The 20,769-nt window shown below is 44.3% G+C and overlaps 1 protein-coding gene across 1 annotated transcript in view; it reads left to right on the top strand.

The window, feature by feature from the left end:
* Positions 1-20,769, top strand: part of T265_14559 (hypothetical protein) — a gene marked incomplete at both ends in the record, with an annotated part of 79,650 nt that overhangs the window by 9,957 nt on the left and 48,924 nt on the right. The window contains 3 exons of the mRNA XM_009174174.1: positions 7,285-7,702; positions 9,468-9,754; positions 17,147-17,425. Coding sequence (XP_009172438.1) covers positions 7,285-7,702; positions 9,468-9,754; positions 17,147-17,425 — 984 coding nt within the window. The remainder of the gene's footprint in view (positions 1-7,284; positions 7,703-9,467; positions 9,755-17,146; positions 17,426-20,769) is intronic.

Genomic DNA, 20,769 nt, shown 5'->3' with positions numbered 1-20,769 from the left:
AATGACGCTACCATGGGCAAATGTACTTGTGGATAGTGAAGCGTAAGGAAGTTTGGACAGATAAGGTTCAACATGCTCCTGGAATTTCCGGATGTCACGGAGGGCAATCAGAAAGACATTCTACTTTTTTTCCAAGTACTGTCCAGTAGTGAAAGGTGTGGAATCTCGGATTTTTACTGTCTTTTGGTTCATTGGTTTCTCGCAATCTCCCTCAGCGATTTGGACGCTCGATAGAATGCCCCCTCCCTCAGGATGGAATCTGACTATTTCAGATGCAGTAAAGAGTGTTGCATTTGGTATACAGAAGAGGGATTGAACGTACGAAAAAGTTCTTATTCTTTAAAATATATAGTAAGGCACGAGTTTTCAAAATATATAGGCGGCGTATTACCGCTTTCGTTCTGTTCTGGGCCCATCAGTTGAACCTAGCCTCCGGAAGGTGAGGTAATCAATCTCTGGACTGGGCAGCAATGCGGTCGAATTTCTACTTCAGGTCTCATCTGTGTTGCCAAGATTGATTGCCTCAGGTTCTGAGGTCTCCACCCACTTGATCAGTTCCAGAGACGGTGAAACCGGTAGTGGGCTCCTGCAGATTTTGGGCAACTTTCCCTTACTACTTGTCTCCAAGCACGAAATAAACTTTATTGGATATCTTCGTAATGAAATCTTGGGGCAATTTGTGTGTAGAATATTATTTAGAAAAGTGTCAATATGCTGCTGACCACAAACAAATTTCCACCGAGTCTCCAGCTTCAGCAGTTTTCTCACATATCTGAGCTCAGTTGTTCTTCCTTCTTTCTATCAGAAATGAAAGATTTGAGTTTTTGAGACATTTCGAAATAGACTAACTAAATCCTGCTTCGTTTCTACCGTTTAGTTTTAGTTAGAATGTGTCCATGTTGAACAATGGTTCCCCCGTAGCTGCGCGTTATCCGTATAAGCTCAGTTATCATCGTCACGCCATTTATTGCCTCATTGTTTATTACTTCAGCGTGACTGACTGTAAGTTGCCCAACAAAGATTAGATACTCACCATATTATATGTGCTTGTTCCAGGTGCTTTTATTCCCTCCTGTGACAGACTTTTGGTCAACTACCTCGTACGTAAATCAGTGCTTCACCAGGTGTATTGCATCACTACTTTTCTGAACGCGACTAAGCCACTGTCACTCACTGGCATTTTTGAGGATTCATTCAATTGGTGTGTCGTGATGTACAAGATACTCAAACGACATTGTAAGTGGTGGGTTTTGACGATGCTCAGCAGGCCACGAATTTCCACTGTCATAATAATCTCACACATGTTTGAACGCAAACTCAAAAATTAACTAACCATGTGCCGTCAGTAGCTCGAGATAGCTCATCGCGAACCTGCTGATGGAGGGTCCCGGTTCTGCCTCTCGACTGCTCCTGTCTAGGTTTGGACAACGCGGCAGTATCTCTGCCATGGTGCCTCCTTTGGGTGGCATGACAGCTAGGCACGACCTTGATCTGGGTTTGAATGTAGCGTCAGTTAGGTAAAAATGGAAAAATGTGGAAGCACAGTTGCCGTGCGACGTACAGATAGTATGGGGGCTTATGTAGTGTTAAGTTGTTCAGACCTGGAAAGGAATAATCGAGATATCAGTGGAAGACTGGAACCATGAGCTCACGTTTTAGCCTCTGCTTTTTTGAGTTAGGTGCGGTAGACCAGGATGACAAGCAACTCCATTACGTGTTACGGATACGTCTTCAAGTTTTCAACTGCCTTGACTGCCCTGGCCGAACACGATTCTCTTTTTTCACTAAAGAGGCAAACAGTTTTGTTGACATTACCTGTGGTTTTTCAGATCATACTTGCTTTTTGTTGATGCGCTTAGTGGGAACCTGCTTGCGGTTCCGAATATTAACGGTTTCTGTGGAAAGGAGGCCTAACCTGATGGCGGAAGGTACATTCTTCCTTCTGATAAAACAGCGCACAGTACAAGAACTTGATAATGACCGCTTCTTCTACGGCAGCTCTTCTGTTCTCGTTAAATATTTTGACAAGCGTTTCTTTGCCTCTTGATCACTTTTCAGATGTAGGTCAGATACGTTTATATTTTGGTGTGAAAATCAACTTATCTTTCATCTAAAAATCAACTGCCGTCAAGTGTTTTTGAAATCCATAAGCATGCTTCAGATAATCGATCTTTGGTTCTAGCACAGAGTTTGATTTACACTTTAAGATCAGCCCCTTTTGGTTGTCCCTATTCGATCAACAAAGAAAGGCTTTTGCCATGAAATGGGCTTGATGCTAATGGTATGTTTTCTCCAAGTCCGTTGGTCGAATTTGATCACTTTGTGCATCAATCAACTCAGGATCCCTGGAATGCACGTCGTGGACATGGAACATAGTGATATCTACAGAAGGTGCACTATTGTCACGGATCGATCTTGCACAGTTCCTTGTAACCAGCCGAAAAACTGGTTTTTCGTTGACACAGGACAGAAAATAAGGCATAAGAATCACCGCTGGACAAACCTACATTCCGCATTTACGGAGGGTTGCCTTCATTAATTTGAATTGAAGCCTCTGGTTTTCGACTATATGAGGGCGTGAATATTTGGGCTACATCTGGACGTATGCTAAAGGATTGGTACAGTCCTCACTTCTAGCTTTTCGATTCAACGAGTTGCCGAATGAGAGCAAGCAGCTGGCCATCCGCCCCTTTCACAGCGGACGTATTCCGATCATATTTTCACTCTGTCAAACGTTGAGGTGCAGGTTGCGTGCAGGTTGCCCGCTATATGGTGTTGCTCGATTTCATCGGAGATTCCAGTCCAGTCGATCAATTGGTTTTTCAGCTGCGTTTGTTTAGTTGAGGACAGCTTGGAAAAATTGGAACAATTTTCTTGCTTTTATTCATACGCGCTTGGTCGTTTGAGAGTATGGTTTCTCAGGAGTTCTATTCCACTTTCGTGTTTGTTTTCGTCATTAGTGGAATATTAAGGATAAAAAAACTTCGGTGAGCAACCCAGGTAGTGAAATCCTTATCAGTTTGGCGTTTTCTGACTATACTGTTGTTATATGAGACGACCAGCGGAAAGCGTTTTTCGTAAAACACACTGGCAGATGTCTATCCATCTTGCACATGTAATTTTGCAACGAGATAATTGGGGAATGCAACAAGTATTTCGCTTGCGGGATGCCCACCGCACTGCAAGCTAAAGTGTTGCACCACGTTTGCCTACCAGGAAAAATCTTATCTTCCACGCCGAACTCAGATCATTACAAACCACAAGGTGGGTACCAATTAAAGCGGCAGAAGGGAATGAAGGTGATTTCGGAAGGCCTTGATATTATCGGCGCTGCTGTGGTAGGTTTCGGACGATGCAGTCAATGACTGCGTTTGTGCCGTCAGTGTAAAAATGGGTTGTCTGAGGTTGCAGGTACCTAAAATTTTTGTGGTAGGCAAACACTGTGTTCCTTCCCTTGCTTTCTGTTTTTCTCCTTGTTATATTGTTCTACCTTGATAGATTTACATTATATGGCAGTAATGCACCAGTGCACTCATGCTGTTTCTGGTTTCTTTCACGCCATGTTTGTTCGCAATGCATCGGTTTTGTTTTGGTGTGATTTTTTGCGGGCTTTGGTCTGGCAATAAGGCAGTTCCGCCGGGACGATCGAAACTGATACATTTAGTGTACCGAATACCTCCTACCTAAACTACACGACAAGATTGTCTAGCCTGAAACAGTCACAATGTCACATTCGAGTGATTTTTGTCGCACTTTAGTACAATGGTGCGAGAAAAGTGTATGTCAGTCAGCGGAAATGCAGTTGGATCTGTTTTTTTTATGCGTGGAAAGGTATCATGGAAAGGATTACGGACCTGGAGGTGTATACGAAGTTGCCACGGAAGTGAGCAATTGCTGATACGCGTGTCTGTAGTTGTTATCAAACTTTATCTTTCGTTTTTCAACCAGGTCTACTGGTTGTGGGACTAAGGTTGACAACGTTTTGGTTTCAGCCTCTCAGTCAACCAAACGATATCTGGGTGCGCGTGTACTCATGAGGAATCGAAAACTCCATATCCGATCCCGATTTACCCGATCAGCTGTTGCTGACCTGCACAGAGGGCAGCCCGACTCATTTTAAGCAATGCAAGCGTATGCCACGTGGTTAGACGTCCCCTTACACCTAGAATGACCCATTCCAAACTTGATGTTTACCATGCTTATCTGGATATTTTCCTCTCCGAGCTAATCAATTGTTTTGAAGGTTTCGAGATTATGTTGAGGCGTTGCTGCCATTTTCCATCCCGAAAACCCCACTAAATCAGTTTTCACAAGTAGAAGCAGTGTATGGGCAACTCGTACCGGGGTTGTTAAACGTAGTGCGTATCCAGAATACTGGAAGGAACCCAATTAATACTGCGGTCGCTGCCACAAACTTGTCACCGCTTATCCATTCAGACGACGTTCACTTCCCTTGAACGGTTGTTTCTGGCTGTCGCACATGTGAACGTCTGCGGTAGCACAAACTTAACCGTTGTTTACATGCATGCAGCGTGTTTTCGACTACCGGTTCGTTCACATATGTTAACTAGCAACCGAACTGGTTTGTCCGTTCCGACGTTGAACTGTCAGGTGTGATTCACAAGCGTAAGCTGGCTGGCAGGTTTTCTGGCTTTAATGTATGGACAGCCGCTAATCAACAAATTGTTCAGTCGATAAACAACAGAATTCAACAAGCGAAACCATTTTGTTAACCAACTTAGATGTTTTATTTCATCCGGAGTGTACGTATAGTTCTCCTACATATTTGTAGCTGCGACATGTGCGACTGTGTAGACATGGTGGAGTTAAATGATGATGATGATGATGATCAACTGCCGCAGGTATTTTGCACTAATTAACCCGACTTTAATGATGAGTCGACATCTTGAAGTTTGCTGGAAACTTTTCGATAGCAACGTTCTTTAGAGACTTTCGATGTAGTGTTGTTTTAGGACTATATAACGGGATATGTCGAATATGAAGCATGAGGTGGCAGCGCATTCAGTTGAAACCAAATCTCTTTTCGAATGGGTGCACCTTATCAAAACACATGTCACCCTCTTGTGGGGATGAACTCGATGCAGCTGAAGCTGATATATTTTAAAGATAGTCTCCATAGGGGTTACAGATTTCCTTACGGAGCCCTTCCATTACTTTGTTCTGTTTAATCTATGTACTAGTTCGTCACTTTTTTTTACGCCGCCTGGTTGCATGCGATATCACTGGTGACACTCATCCTACGGTTTTAATGTCCCTTCCAGTAAGTCTTACTAGATAAGCCATTCCCCATAGGGGGCATTTGTTTCTTACCTCGCAAATACCATCCCTGAAAGACAGGAAAAGACTATGCTGATTTTACTATTCCACATTTTACCACTGATCCTTTGCAGTCAGTCAGGGTTCGTCGTGGAACCCAAACCGTAGAGAGAATAGGGATAACCGCGTCTGAGGACTCCTCCATACAAACGGCTGTTATGTTTTTGTCAATGAAGTCTTCATGAGGTTTTTGCTGTGGAAACAATCTCTAGAAATCCCACTATAACACGTGGGTGGGGGGGGGGGCGAGATGGCCCAAGTGGTTAGAGCGCGAATTTACTGATCGAAAGGTCCTTGGTTCGAACCCGACCCCTGCCTCTCGAATTCCTTTGCCTAGGCTTGGGCAACCTGGCAGTATCCCAGCCCTCGTGCTTCCTTCGGGTGGCATGGCAGTTAGGCACCGAAAGGGTGCTACAGCTGTACGATAACACGCTGATTCGGTTCAACGAGAAGGCCTCACTGCAACGTTTTATTTGGCTTTCACCGCCCGTATTGCGTCCTCTGGGTGCTGGTTCTTCTGTCACAACAAAATCGTTTGTGAAAGAGAATCGTGTCGCAAGTTTTCCATCGTTTTAAGCACTTCTACTAGCAAAGTTGGGGCCAGGCCAGATAAACAGAAAACGATGACGCATGCCTAACCAGTGTCCTGGAGATGAACGGATGTGGGAAATTTGTCAGCTTGTTAAAAGCTGGGCTTAATGGAATAAACAGGTTGCCACCAAGTGGTTATGATGTGCAGCGTGCTCCGTAGTAAAATGGTGCGCTATTGTGTCAGTGTGGAGATGGTCCAACTTGGGTCGCCATACTTGTATCAACGAAGGGAGTAAAACTATGGTCCTGTTGGAGTAGTCCTCATTTTGTTTGAATATTAGCTTGAAGTATAACGACAAAGACAAAAGTATCTTTATTCATTACCATTGCTATCAACCTGTAAAGTAACCATCTCACGTGTTCCGGAACGATTAGTCAAAGCAATAGTTGTTTTGAGCTTGTAAGGGAGCAGATCCCTAAGGATTAGCCTCTTAACCGAATTGACAAAATTTATTACATCGTAGCATTCCTTTCTGGTCGTAAGAATTCAGAGTCCTATATTCTTCTTAGTGATTGCGGTGGTGTGGTTAGCTTACGATGAAATGGGTTTAATGCGGAATAGCTTGTTTCATTGACAGTATGTTTTTGTTGGCTGAGGATGTAACAAATGGTCTTCACGAAAAGCCCCTTGTGGGGACCTCTCTCCTGCGAAGTTGTCTAGTCAGCCCACAAGCCGACAATTTCCACAGCATCGGACTCTTCCATTCGATCCACGCGGACAAACGGAACCACCGAGAGCCGAGAAATAGGCACTGTTTGGTTCACAAATTGATTGGCTTACACTAAAAATAAAGTGCATTGAAAATTTTACACGCCGTTACCGCGATTTACTGTCTGACTGACACTATACCATCCAAATCCTATTGAGTGAAACTGACTTGGTTTGGTCGATATCTAGCGGAGGGCACGCGCACAGTTGCAGTATATCATCATAGTCTTTTACAGCTGTGTTCAGTGTTGAAACACCAATGATCCATCTCTGTAGAAACACATCAGTTTATTTCAAGGGAGTCCTTTTGTCTACCAAAACTGATGAAACTGCGGCGCCGGATGAAACAACACCCGAGAACTCAATAAGTGTCGCGCTACCAGTCCGTACCATTATTTTCTTTGTTACACAGTTCTTCATCCGTTCAGTAGAGAAAAAACTAGGTGGCCTTTAATTTTTTAATTCGCACACGGCATTCCCTCCCTATAAGAAACTTACACCTGATGAGCATCGAAGAAAACAATCTTCGCGATTTGACTTTTTCTGCAACGTGAATCTTGTGTGCTGGCTGATAAACTTGAAGGAAAGGTCTAGCTACCACACTGTGACCCCCGGTGTTGCTACAGCTGTCCTCTGTTTCATTTTAGACTGAAAATGGTGCAACCAGAACACATTCCGTGATGGCTAATACTCCATGTGCTTCTGATCCGGTCAACATAAGTGATGGACGGTTTCGGCGTGGATGGTCGTTTCGACGAGACAAACACGCATCACCGTCGTCCAGGCGTGGTCCGTTGGGATGCGCTGCAGCTGTTGGTTGGTCAAAGGAGAAACCAGGCAATAGACCACGTGGATCCCTTCCAGAATCAAGCCTCAACTGTTTGATCCGGCACCAAGCCACTGGACCTACATCGAAACACTCCATCCTTTCTTCCGACTCACCACTGCCAGATTCCACTTTTACGCGCACCATAAACAATCCAGAAAAAATGATGCAGCGAAAGCGGCAAAGGACGCTCGAGGCCAAATTACTACAGCTTCTACAGCATGGGGAACCCGACCTAGGTAAGTTGCTTGACTGTAGAGGCTGTTTGGTAGCTCCGCATCTTTTTGATACGGTGTACGAACTCGTGGACAGGACATTCGTTATCCGTTACGTCAGCATACCTGCTTGAGATCGCGTTTGGAATCTGGGTGCTAACTTGTTCCCACGTCGTGGACTTCTCAAATCGCTTTTGAAACAGATATCCGACTGACATTGTTGGGTTTTGAATGTGTCTTGGGTCATTTGTGGCGTACGGATATTCGACATGCGAACGCTTGCTTGAAAGACGCAGTCGCATACGGATGGGTTTAGAAAAGTGGATAATTCAACATTTTTTCGAACAGTTAGGATTTGCTTCTCTCAATGACGGGTGAATGTTTAGTGCCTTAACACATTTCGGTCGATGTGGACTAAATTTGATATTCTGCAAAGCTGAAGAGGGAGAACTACTTTTTAGTACAAGAGGGATTTCGGGTTGTCAGTTTGAAAGGTGTCCAGATGCGGGAAAGCACTGAAGTCGAGAGGCAGAGGTGGGTTCGAACAAGACGCAGTCGCATACGGATGGGTTTAGAAAAGTGGATAATTCAACATTTTTTCGAACAGTTAGGATTTGCTTCTCTCAATGACGGGTGAATGTTTAGTGCCTTAACACATTTCGGTCGATGTGGACTAAATTTGATATTCTGCAAAGCTGAAGAGGGAGAACTACTTTTTAGTACAAGAGGGATTTCGGGTTGTCAGTTTGAAAGGTGTCCAGATGCGGGAAAGCACTGAAGTCGAGAGGCAGAGGTCGGGTTCGAACCATGGACCTTCTGGTCAGTAAATTTGCGCTGAAATCGTTTGAGCCATCTCGCCTCAGAAAGCAGTTACCGAAATACGAAGAGGTAATAAAGTGGGTGAGGTCCTACAGACTACCAGTTTAGCGGTGTTTATTTTACACTGAGGCCTCGTTGATTTGATCAGCTGAAAATTCAAATAGCCAGGCGTTCGCATACGTTACTAGAACGACCATGGTTCTGACTCAGGAACTCCAGACAGACATTTTAACTGTACAGGATGTACTGTTAATCACCAAACCACATGGATTGGCTACCATAGATTGCAACCCTAATCCAGTCCATACTATTCAAATCGGGTTCAGCCAGCATCCATTTTTTAGGAATGTGACTTCTTTATTACTAAGGGAATAAATCCTCGGATTTCCTTGAATGTTCCAGAATAATTTATGTTGCACCGGGTGATTTCTCGCTCGTACATCACCTTACCAGTGGTCCAGCTTATGGTGGGATTCAAATCCGCGGTGTTTCTCAGCTTTACCATTGTTGGCCTATACGGTTGGTGCTCTAGGGAGTGTGTTCCAAACCTCTGTGTTACGTTTAAAAAATCTGTTCATTATGCAGGATCGTGGCCGACTAATGGAAGTATGACAACCACGAGCTGACTGCCTAACAGTCAGTAGGAATTCCCGCTTTCGTGTTTGGAGCTCCTATTTTTTTCAAGAAGCAGTGATCAATTTAGGGAAACTAATAGTGAATGTGCATGAAGAACTCGACAGCTAGACGTACAACAAAACCGGCATCCCAAAAACTCTGCTTTCTTGGCAGTGAGAAATCGCAGCCCTTTAGTAAATTAAGAGTCGCTGCCCTAAATTCCGTCAAGGACGGAAGCGCATAATTTAAATTCCCTTCACTACGTTCAAGTTTTCTCTATTATCAATAAGGTATCTGGCGTCATTGTCTTTTCTTTATGTCAGAAAAGATAAAATTTATCCCTTTTTTGGTTCAGGTGGAACGCTGAAGATCTACGGTGACCAGATTTGTCCCCAAGTTCCGTACCGCACATTGCTGCTGTCTGTAAACGATACAGTGGCAACCGTGATTCGCCAGTGTTTGGACAAATATGGGCTAGAAGACGCTGATCCGGACACCTACTGTCTTCTAATGCGCGTTCGATCAGCAACAGATACAACGAACGGGCTTCGTGGCACGGAAGAGATATTGACCGACACGGACTGCCCACTGAGCCTTCTGTTTGCCTCTGCCCACGAGCCTGGATCCGTCGTTACGTTTGAGGTGTGTTTGTATCTCTTTAAAATGCTCTTTGTCATCCTCAATTTTGGGTGGTTACTCTACGCATCCCATACCAACCGGATCGGTTATTGCTTGGGACATTACTGGCACATTTAACTTAACTCAGCATCCGAACACGGAGGGTAGATTCTTCCATAGCCTAACCTCGCTTTGTTTCGTATCCGGAAATGAAAACGATCTGCAGCGTTTTCTTCTATTTCAAGTTATCTACACCTCATTGAGCTTCCGTACCTTGCTCCCTCTGAATTACGTCTCCTGAGCAAATGGGTCGTATCGGACATATCTTCGATTTACAGAAGGGCTTGCGGATTTGATTCCCAAGGGCGAACTTTCATTTTCCGTGGACCCGTTCGACTCGGCCGGAGGGCTACGTCACGTTCCAGATGTCAGTACATCCGAACCCAAGGTTGATTTGTGTTATTAGATCATACGGTTGTTCAACATTATTAATGAACCACGTTCACGCTAATGTGATGGCACTCTCTCTGTCATGCCACCGAACTTCCTTCAACCATAGCCAAAACCATTCTGTCCACCTTTTAGAACGGCCAAACGTACAATAACGCAGACACAGTTTCTGAACCATAAAGCTGGATTTAACCAGTTAAACCCACCGCTGTGATGTATGTGGGAAGGCAATTGGAATGGAATCAGCAGGGTTGGTGATTTTTTCAAACTACAGTAATTCCTCTGTAACAACGCTCCTGGCAACCCCACAGCTATGCTATCATCTTGCAATCAGAAATGAGTCAATCCATTGTTTTACCGCAAAAGTTTGTCCTCTCCAGCCATATCAAGGGACGCACCAGTGCATAGGTTGATGGTTGTCCTCGTTTGCTCACGCTTTCATTAAATTTGTCCTTCTACCGTCTTGTCTGTACTGTGCTGTAGACGTTGATTGATCCTGATTACTCGAACAGTGTAAATCGTGATAAAAATCTTGTTTTTCGATTAGAAGGGAATGGGTTCTTGGAGGCAACGTACACAATAAAGCATAGAAATTGAAAATCGCAATCTATCTGCAGAGACAATATTCATAGTGTGGTGCGACAGCGAGGGGAAGAGTAGTGTACAAAGTATTTTACTTGTACTACGAACTCCATGAGTCGGTGTGGGGCCATTGTCTCCTTATTCTCTGTTGTTGCGTGGTCCACATGCCTATTCAAGTGTGCATACACTGGTCTCGGTCTGTTATTTTGGTTTAAGCATCTGATTCTTGACGGTGGCTGTGTCCGCAAAACCAGACTAAATTACATCTACCAAACGTAGCACTGTTTTAGCGTGGACATTTGTCTTGTAATGATGCCGCACCTTGCCTGTGTTGTGTATCCGCAAACCACGGCACACGGCACATAATGTGAAACATGAGCTCTCATTGATCAGTGTCTGCTGTTCAAATGTGCTGCATTGAAACAGCCACAGGACATTTGGTGCAGCAGAGTTCTAGTTCGATTGTTTTCCAACTGACTGTTAACTCAGCGTCTACTCAGCTACTCTCCATATCATTACTCACCCTCGTTTCGCTATTGCTCATATTTTCTTGTATTCTTCTACACAGTACACTCTCAGTTAACCATCCTACAGTCGCATTCTCAGCTATTCTTTCCTGTTTTGTGATTTTACCTGTTATACAAGCTAAAAGTAAGGGATTATCCGATTCGTGATGCCGGTTTTCTTTCATTGTACTGTAAAAAGAAGAATATAATCGTTCAACTGTACCGTCCTTTCGGTACCTAGTTGCCCTGCCACCGAAGGAAGCACGAGAACTGGGATATTGCCAGGGTAATCTGGCCTAGACAGGGTAAGTCGAGAGGCAGAGGTCGGGTTCGAATCATGGAGCATTCGGTCAGTAATTTCGCGCTCTAGTCACTGTAGCTCATCTTGTTAAATGGAGTCTCTCGTGCGGAGTGTTGTATCTACTATACGTGTACATAACTTCATGCTACAGAATTAATAATGTAACCAAGCTTGTTTAAAAGACCATAAGTGGAAGAACACCAGAAAATATCCCTGACATCAACAAATACTGATGAGTGGGGTGAAGTAGAATGCCGTGAGCTTTCTCCTCCCACCTTCATCAGAAAGATTGGGAGTCCTAAGATATTCGGCGATTTCGGAATGTTTAGGATATTCTACCAAACTCGCCTTGTTCGTTCTAGTGAATTACTCTGATAGGATCAAAACCAGCTAAAGAAAAAAAGCGCTGTTCAATTTGATTACTCCCTGATGGCACTTTAGTATGGTGCCTATTCTTTGCACCTCCTCCTATCTCGGTTCTGTGCACCTGTCACGGAATCATCTTCCCCTTTACTTAACTGGCCGCTTATAACGGTTTTTAATACTGTTATTGCACTTGCTGGTGTAATCTGTCAGCTCTGGTTACGCTGTGCACAGCTGTGCACAGGTGTGCAAGCATACATCAGGAACTGCTGTGGCTTGTATTCCTGACTTGTTGACACAAGCAATAACCGTATTGGCAGCAGCATATTGCACTCTGGACACATTGGTCAAGCAAAACCTGCAACTCGTCTTCAGGAAAGTGCAACCAGCTTTCCACAGTTGACCAGTGAACGATCTCGAAAGATAAGCCTAACGGCGTTCTTTCACCCGCTGTCGACACAGTTGAAACCTGTTCGTTTTCGGCATTTGCCACTGGGAGCTCTTACCATGCTTGATTTGGTTGTCGAACCTGATCGGAGGTGGAGCGAAACGTAACTGTGAACCAGCGTCATTTGTGCCTTTGGTTTCACTTTTGATCGGCGATACTTGACTGAGTTTCTGGACTGCTTGCTTTGAACTTCATTGGGTTTCTTTCAATCATCAATCTTTGTTCTCTACCGTAGAACATTTCGGAATCAGACTCCTGTGTCAGTGAGATGCCAGTTTCATCACTGATGTTGCTTTGTTCATTGCTAGTACTGAGCTACATTCGTTTGAAGACCACCGACTCTGCTGTTGCGTCGGATACTCGTGTTTGCTGCCTTAATTTTTCTTCATAGGAAATATATGAGCGATTGCCATTGTCAGAGTTGCCATTCATGTGTTATTTCTTTCACTTTTGCATTGGAACTCAAAATTAAATTATTTCCCAGTCAGAGATGTTTGCTGCTGAGCCCAGATCTAACTAAGTGGTTAAGGGGCGAGATCCGTGGTTCGAACCCAACCTCTTCATCCGTCTGGGCTTTGGTACCTTGGTAGTATCTCAGCCCTCATACTACTTGACCAGACAGCTAGGCATGGAAAGGATGTTACACCTGAACAGCTGTTATTATGTATATATATATATATATGTATCACTACATATACATTAGTATATTACTTTTCTTGTTGCTGGTATCCTGAAGTCTGTATCATTAGGCCACTACTCTATTCAGTATGTCTCGTGGCACACCCACCAAAGTGGCCGGCGTTTCAACGGAAAGCTCAGATTAGCGTGAATACCGTATTACGGATTGGAGGCTTCATTGCAACACTTACTTTCCATTCACAGATTTTCCAATCACAACATAGCAATTTCTTCTCCGAGCTGGTCACGTTTATCTATTGTCGCAAACGAACTATTTGCGGCATTCAACGTCTTGCTCTCTTTCATAAGTACTGGTTGATCCAGTATCCTGATTTGCCGATTCGATGTCCAGAATATACGCTGTGCTGGGGTGACGATTCGTCAGCTCTCACATACAACCACCTATTGGAATAAGCAGCAGAAATCCATGCTTACGAATTGGTCTCGTCTTCAGGTTTTTTTTTCTTGGCTTTTGTGTCAAATTTCGAAATTTCTTGTCTGCGTTTGTGCACTATGGAACCTTACCCTTACCCGGACGCTACCACTTGTCTGCCTGTCGTTACAGACGTTTTCTTTCCAATACTTCACACAACTAGGCCATATACCCAATGAAGTGGCACTAGCTTATGAGTCATATGCGCACACCTACATATGAATAAAGCTATTCGATTCGCGTGGGTATAACCACGTAGGTCGCCGGTGCAACCATAGACCACTTGGTTCCATCACTGAATCTACGTTATTTTTAAGTGTGCGTGAAGCAGCTGGCCTAACATGCCCATCACCGTACTTTGATAATATCTCCACTTTTACAATATCACTAGAGTTTAAATTCAAGTTAATTGGGTGTCGCTGTCACACGTCCCGAATTCGTCCCGCCAAAGACGCCTTCAACGTGACCTGTGGCTGTTGCCTTGAGGCCTTCCTGTCACTTCGGAAATTGACTCGTGAAAGTCACGCAGGTGCATCCAACACTCACACTCATTCATCTTACAACCGTCGATTCGAACATAGCTGACGAAGCCATATTGAGTGGTCTGCACACTGTACCGCGCGATTATCTTCGCCATATTCTTGTTGATCCGTTAGTTGGTCAAACTTGGGAAGTAGAAGAACTCTTGGTTTATCTCCCTCCACTGTTGTTTGACCATACCTATAACAACCATGAGATAAACGCACCTGATTTGGACTCCTTCGTCATTCAGTCCACTAGGAGTTAGCAACTTGTAACCTATCTTGCCCGTTCGTTGACACGAGCCATAGTTCCTCTTCCGTTCAGTACACTACAGCACGACAAAGTGTTTTGTCTCCATTCGGCCAACTTCCACAACGGCTGTTGAATATTGAATATTTACTTTTGAGAACTATCTCTCCAGTTTTCCTTGACAGAACACATGAAATTGCTTGAAACTCTTGAGGAACCCTGAGGGTAATGCTTCGTCAATAAGGTATACTACGGGATCACGAATTTTTGAAACTAAGCTGAACTGAAACATGAGACAGCCTGTGTGTGTCACATTTAGTTGAAGACTATTACTAACGAGTGACTCGTTAATCCCAACATAATTTGAAAATGATCGTATTTCGTCCAACTTTACTCTTTACTAGTACTCCATCCATTTTCGCTACAAAAAGGGGACAACATAAGTCGATAACCAGACGTGTCCGGCAGTAAAACTGTCGGTTCGGTGTTTACAAGTCTCGAGCTTAATGGGGTGATGTAGAAGGTGTTCGCCTGATGAACAATCCTGACAACCTCTCGCCATTAATACTACTCAACGATTATATCTACTACTTGATTACCCATCACTTTTAGATCATTTATATGTGTACATTCTATAAAGGCTTCAACCACCACAGGCTCGTCTTTGCTTGTCAAATCCTTTCTTAGGGTCGTTCGAGTGTTGGTAACTTCAGCACTCTTCGGTAGTGATGGTTCCCCATACACAGAATGCTCTGATGAAAGTAATTCAGAGCATCAAGTGCCTTGGTTTATTTTTGTTCGTCTTTGCCGCTAGTCTGACCTCAGAGGCGTTTTAGCGATTTGGTACTTTGTACCAGATGTACCATAATATTATTGTTACCCTTGGTGATCGTCGCTTGTTATTCCCTATGGTTCGTTATTTTTATCAACCATCACTTGGTGCACCGATGTTTGTGCCAAACTCTCGCTTCGATGGTTTGCTTTTCCGGCCATCGATTAAACTTTAGTGACGAACAAGTGTTTATGAGGATATCCATCGTTTCACTTTATTGATAAGAGTATTCAGTTGCTGACCCTGTCAGACGGTGTATAATTAAGTGTTCAATCCTTTACCGTTACATTCTCGATTGCCCACCCGGTGCTTCCTCCTCAATGTGGTCTCTTGTAATAAGTGTGCACCAGAAAAAATCGATGTTTTTATTAGCTTCTCTTGATTTCAGTTTGGGAAATAACATGTCAGAGACGATCGGTGAATTCAAGGAGGAAATTTCCGTACTTGTTCGTACAGGTATTGGATTCTGTTTCATGGGAAGTGAAATTAGGGTGGTAGCACAGTGCTCCAAAGACGAAGCACTCCTAAATCACTTCAATCACTTCTATCACAGCTAATTTGTCCTGATGGCGCGTCCGTGTTACTCATGCCCTGATAGCTTTTGCACATGGAGTAATGGGGCTCTGGAGGTGGTGACCTGAGGGCGTGGTGCATTATAGGCTGACAATTTGAATCTCTACAGAATACCGCATAGATCAATAATAATAATAATGATACTAATAATTATGGTCGCTTCGGTGCTTATCTGCCATGCCAACGGAGTGGAGCACGAGGGGATACTGCCAAATAATGATACTAATAATTATGGTCGCTTCGGTGCTTATCTGCCATGCCAACGGAGTGGAGCACGAGGGATGGGATACTGCCAAGTCACCAAAGCATATACAGGAGCAGTTGGGACGCTGACGCTGGGTTCGAACCGTGGACCTTACGGTCAGTAAGCTGCGCCTTAGCCACGGAGCTATCTCGAGCTTATAGGTCAAATGACGAATGTCATCCACAAGAGGAAACTTGACTTCTGGTCAGTTTCCAATGTTACTGACTTGGCGTACGTATAACGTTCGTTCATCGACTTTCCTAGAACCTTGCTGCTGTGCGGATCTAAATAGAGTGTAGGATGACTAGAGGAATGCCACACCTGATGGACTGAGCGGAATGGAGTTATTGTGGATCCAGTGACTCCTCTGACTTTCTACCCGCTTTCACCACAACCTTTTCGCGGCCTTGCATTTTTCAGTTGGCTGCGCAAGGACAAGAGTAATATCCCCAAACAAAAGCCATGTGTTTCTTGGGTCGTCGCTCGCACACTAATTTCCATTTTACGCACTACTGCTTGATGGATCTTCATGATGCTTATTAGCTCCTGCCGTCCGCACTGTTACAAATGATCACTTAGATTTCAATCTAGCAATTCTGTTATAACCCTAAGGACTATGGCGATGGAGTATTCGATACATATATGTAATCTGCCCACGTAGAACAGTATTACAAGTATCATGTACCGTATGCTTAATCGGTAGAGCTAAATAGTCTAGTCTTCTGGAGCCAATCCAGCAGTGGAGTCTGTGAGATTGACCGTTTCGGGCAACTTGTAAATCTAAATCGAGCGCAAAGGCTGTATGTTTTTCCCTGTTTATCGAACTGGAACTTGCCTTAGGAGCTCTTTTGGGATGAAAAAATACCCTCGGTGGTGTCGTGTTTTGTGGGAGGGGAGTACGGCATTAATAATCACACACTGATACGCACTTGTAATCCTCCATATCCCTCAAACGGGAACCTGAACCGGATACCTTGTCCTTTCTAAAAAATTACGCTATCAATACACTTCCTCTTCACCAGGGACTGAGTTGTAGACTAGGTAGCGATTCCATTGTTTTAAACGGGAAGCATGAGTGTGTATCGTTAACCAAACTTCATCTTGATAATTCCCAACGATCGGTATTTGGGTGAAGGCTTTTATGAATAAATTCTTGCTCTACCAGCAAGCGTCCGATAATTTATTTTGATTCGGGTCCATTTAGTTATTCTCAATGCATCTTATTCTTTTCTTAGCTTCGGACACGACCACCCCACCTCATGCCTAATAAAAGAACTACGTCAGACGGAGTATGTGGTACACCCTATTGGAATGAGCCACATTTCACTCTCGGAACAGCAGATTCGAACAGAAAGCCTCGACCGAACCGTTCGTCTGCCGAGCCTGACACCGCTTTTGCCTGTCTGATCGAGATGAACCCAACCAGCGTCGATGACCCAGTCAGAGCTGGTGTGGACTTTCACCCCAGTTCCCTCACCGGCAACGTCTATCCGCTTCCCGTGCATAAAGGGCATGTGAGTAATCGCGATTGGTCATTATGTTGTGACGGTTATCGGTGACTTTGCTTGCAGCCTGCAGTGCAACCGTTTTGTACACACAGGACCGAACTGGTGTTATTTAGGCAGTTTTTCTGAACAGAAGTAATCTTTCTCTGCTATTACTCGCACGATGTGACCGTTTGTCGTATACTTTTTCTCTAATTGACGATTCCTCCACTCGGTCGCATCATCATTTTCCGGATCCGCTGTTCGGGTGTACCTCTGGGCCTCTGTCTAACCAAGATTCCAGGTTAATGTTTCTGATGGCGTCGTGTCTTCGCACCATTCCAACCATTCCATCTACTACTGGCTTCTCGACGTTTCCCTCGTCTCTTGCATTTAGACTGTAACAGGGAACGTAATCCACACACATAAAACGGCATTTATTTGTGTTTTATTTCCCATTCTGCACGCATGATCGATCCACTTCAATATGGGCTCGCTTGGTGCTTTTTGCGTATTTGTTTTTTCACTGATGCACATTTCTCTGTGTGAATTGACAGATGGGCATGCGCCGCGGCACCCACTCCTGCTCCTCATTTGTTCAATTCGTCTGGTGGCACCGCACGCACCAAACATGTCTGAGTGCTGGTGCACATGGGAACCCGTTATTGTATGCATGTTTGCATTGGAAATGGCACAAAATCTGGGGCCGTTCATGCTGTTGTTATTGTTATTGTGGGAGCCGTGATTATGCTGTTCCTCGAACCAGCCTGTTGATAATCCCTCTTATTTATTGCAGGTGTTGTGTTGCTGATGCATGGTGGAATTGCGTGGGCTAGCACTTTGGAAAGTTTTTTCCGTTCTACCTATTGCTTTGGAACAGCACAGGTTGCACAACTACTTGTTTTTGTGTCTGTTGGGAATACACTTCAGTTGTGTTGGTTGCAACGGTCGTCACGGTTTACCCGAATTCGAAGGCATACCCAAATACCATCTGTTCTATGCTAACCTCCAGCCTTTCCCCTTAGGGACTGAGACAATTGATTTCTGTTTTGATCATTTTCCTATGCTTTTTTAAAAAATTGGTGTTTCAGTATTCCAGTCAATCATTCCTACTGCATGCGTGTGAGTGGAACATCCAAAAAAAGTTAGACTACCAGAGTTGTATGCCGAAGCGTAGACCATTATCTCAAACTGATCTTGTTGACCTGAAAAACTTTCACCGAGTGGATGTCGAATCCGGATAGTAGTTTTTTCTTACTCACTTTACCGTTGTCATCAGCTGCTTCCTTTCAGGTTGTCCCTGTTCCATCAAATCTCCCAGTACTTCTCGTTGGACCCGCAGAGCAATGGCTTCAATAAGCTCGATTTTCACCGAACAAACATTGTACTACATCATATCAACTAGACGCTAAACTTTCACTGACATCGGGACCACGGCCAGCACTGAATTTCAACCTTCTGATATGATGTCCTTAGCTTTTACTCGGTTGCTTATGGGCGCAGTATTCGAGTGTGCGTGGTGCTGTTAGACGTCTTAGTTCAAACAAGGCTTCTCATGATGATGATCTCGTCAAATATTCGGAAGACAGATAACTTTCATCGGTCTCAAATCTAGAACATTCTACACTCAGATAAAAGTTATGGCAACAGTGCTATAACATTGTACTTCACGTGAGGTCTAACGGTAAATGTCATGGTGGGGTCAGCTGTAGACTAGGCGGATGACCTAAATCAGTGCCTCTAGTTTACCCACTCGCACTGTAAATTGTATCGGATGTATTCATTCTCCATTTGAGCGAATGTGGTTCGTTCAGTCGTTGTTTTGCGGTGAACGGACTGCAGTCGGTCAAGAGTTGGCGTCACAGAAATGGGGTGCAATTGACTAAGGTGACCTAATGTTTCAAATTTCCCAAAAGTCATCGTCTCGACCAATCGACATTATGTGAACGGTGAGTTCTGAGTTCCTTGAAGTTAGCTTACCTGCAATGCTTGCAGTACCGATATTGTGGTTTTAGTTGCGGGTAAGAAGGCCCAAGCTGGAAGACTTTGGATGGATGAGATTACCGTAGTTGGTCATCACTCCATTTATCACTCATCAGTCGCAGTGACAGTGAAGAAGGCTTCTTGTAACTCTCCACGACAATCGGCCTGTTTTCATTTCGGTACCCAGTTTTGATAGTTTCCTACACGTGTCAATTAGCTTCTCCGTTTCCTAATCAACACCAATTAGACCACAGTTGCGATCTGTCTGAGGTAGAAAGGACGTGTTTAGGACAGCAGGTCATATTGTGGCACCCCATTTAGATCTTCATGGGAAACACTGTCCGCTGCGCGACATCCTCGAAAGCTTAGCCATGAGTCTCCGCTCCCTGATTCTTCACCTCACATCGGTCTGTTAACTTTATCTGAGGTCAGTGGACATCGCAGGCCACTTCTCGAATATACGAGTCACAATACAATCTGCAAATGTCGCTTCTTGTGGTGACACAACGCACTCAAACGTCATTCGTTAACCGTTCGTTCACTTCTTCGATTTACTGACTGCTCACAGCGCATTGTTGCTGGTCACGAGCACACAAACCCCGCTTCTGCGGCAGACAGTGATGGGCTGAAGACCCTCTGGAGATGGAGGCTGCGCCATTCTCTAGAAAATTTAAGGTAGTGTTCTGGTTAATCAGGACCTCAGGACCAAAATCAGTGGATGTTCGCTAGGGACTGCCGCGAACTGATAACTGGTCAATCAGTTCAGCTGCCTCCAGGTCTGTGATTAGATGTCCACATGGGATTCATAGCATCTTAAAGCTGAGGAAGCGTCAGGCTCAGCTCTGGATCTGCAGGCTGTCACCTGTGTTAGTCAAAGTCATCGACATCGCTAATAATGCGAAGCAACAGATTCTTAGAAGCTGTTTGAACATTGGAGAAATGCTGCTTCGTGGAACGCCCACCGTCGCCCCTCTTCACAAGAAGCGGCAAAACCCCAATTGGAATATCTGTCCTGGTAGAAACCTAATTAACGTTCACTATCCGTGAAAAACAGGATGGTTGTCATTCAGGCCAGGAGTGCACGAATAATGTTTACCTTCCAATGACAGCTGGAGCTATGGTGTACATAGAAAAGGCGTACTACTTTGTTTCTTGGGTCAATAAGGGTTCAGGGCCTCAAGGAGACTCCGTGACCTTACTCTTAGATTCAAGAGGCGTGCGATGCTTCAGTATGCACAGCACTACTGTGCAAATGTGAAACTGGAACTGTCAGGTTTGAAGACAACATTACTCACGCGAGTTATTTTTAGGGCGGGAGCAATTTGCGTTTCAACTATTCAGTCTTGACTCATCGCCAGTTCCCAGGACGTTTTGCGTATATATATATATAT

Source organism: Opisthorchis viverrini (genome assembly GCF_000715545.1).
Source record: "Opisthorchis viverrini unplaced genomic scaffold opera_v5_213, whole genome shotgun sequence".
NCBI lineage: Eukaryota > Metazoa > Platyhelminthes > Trematoda > Opisthorchiida > Opisthorchiidae > Opisthorchis > Opisthorchis viverrini.
This window is presented reverse-complemented; position numbering and strand designations above follow the sequence as displayed.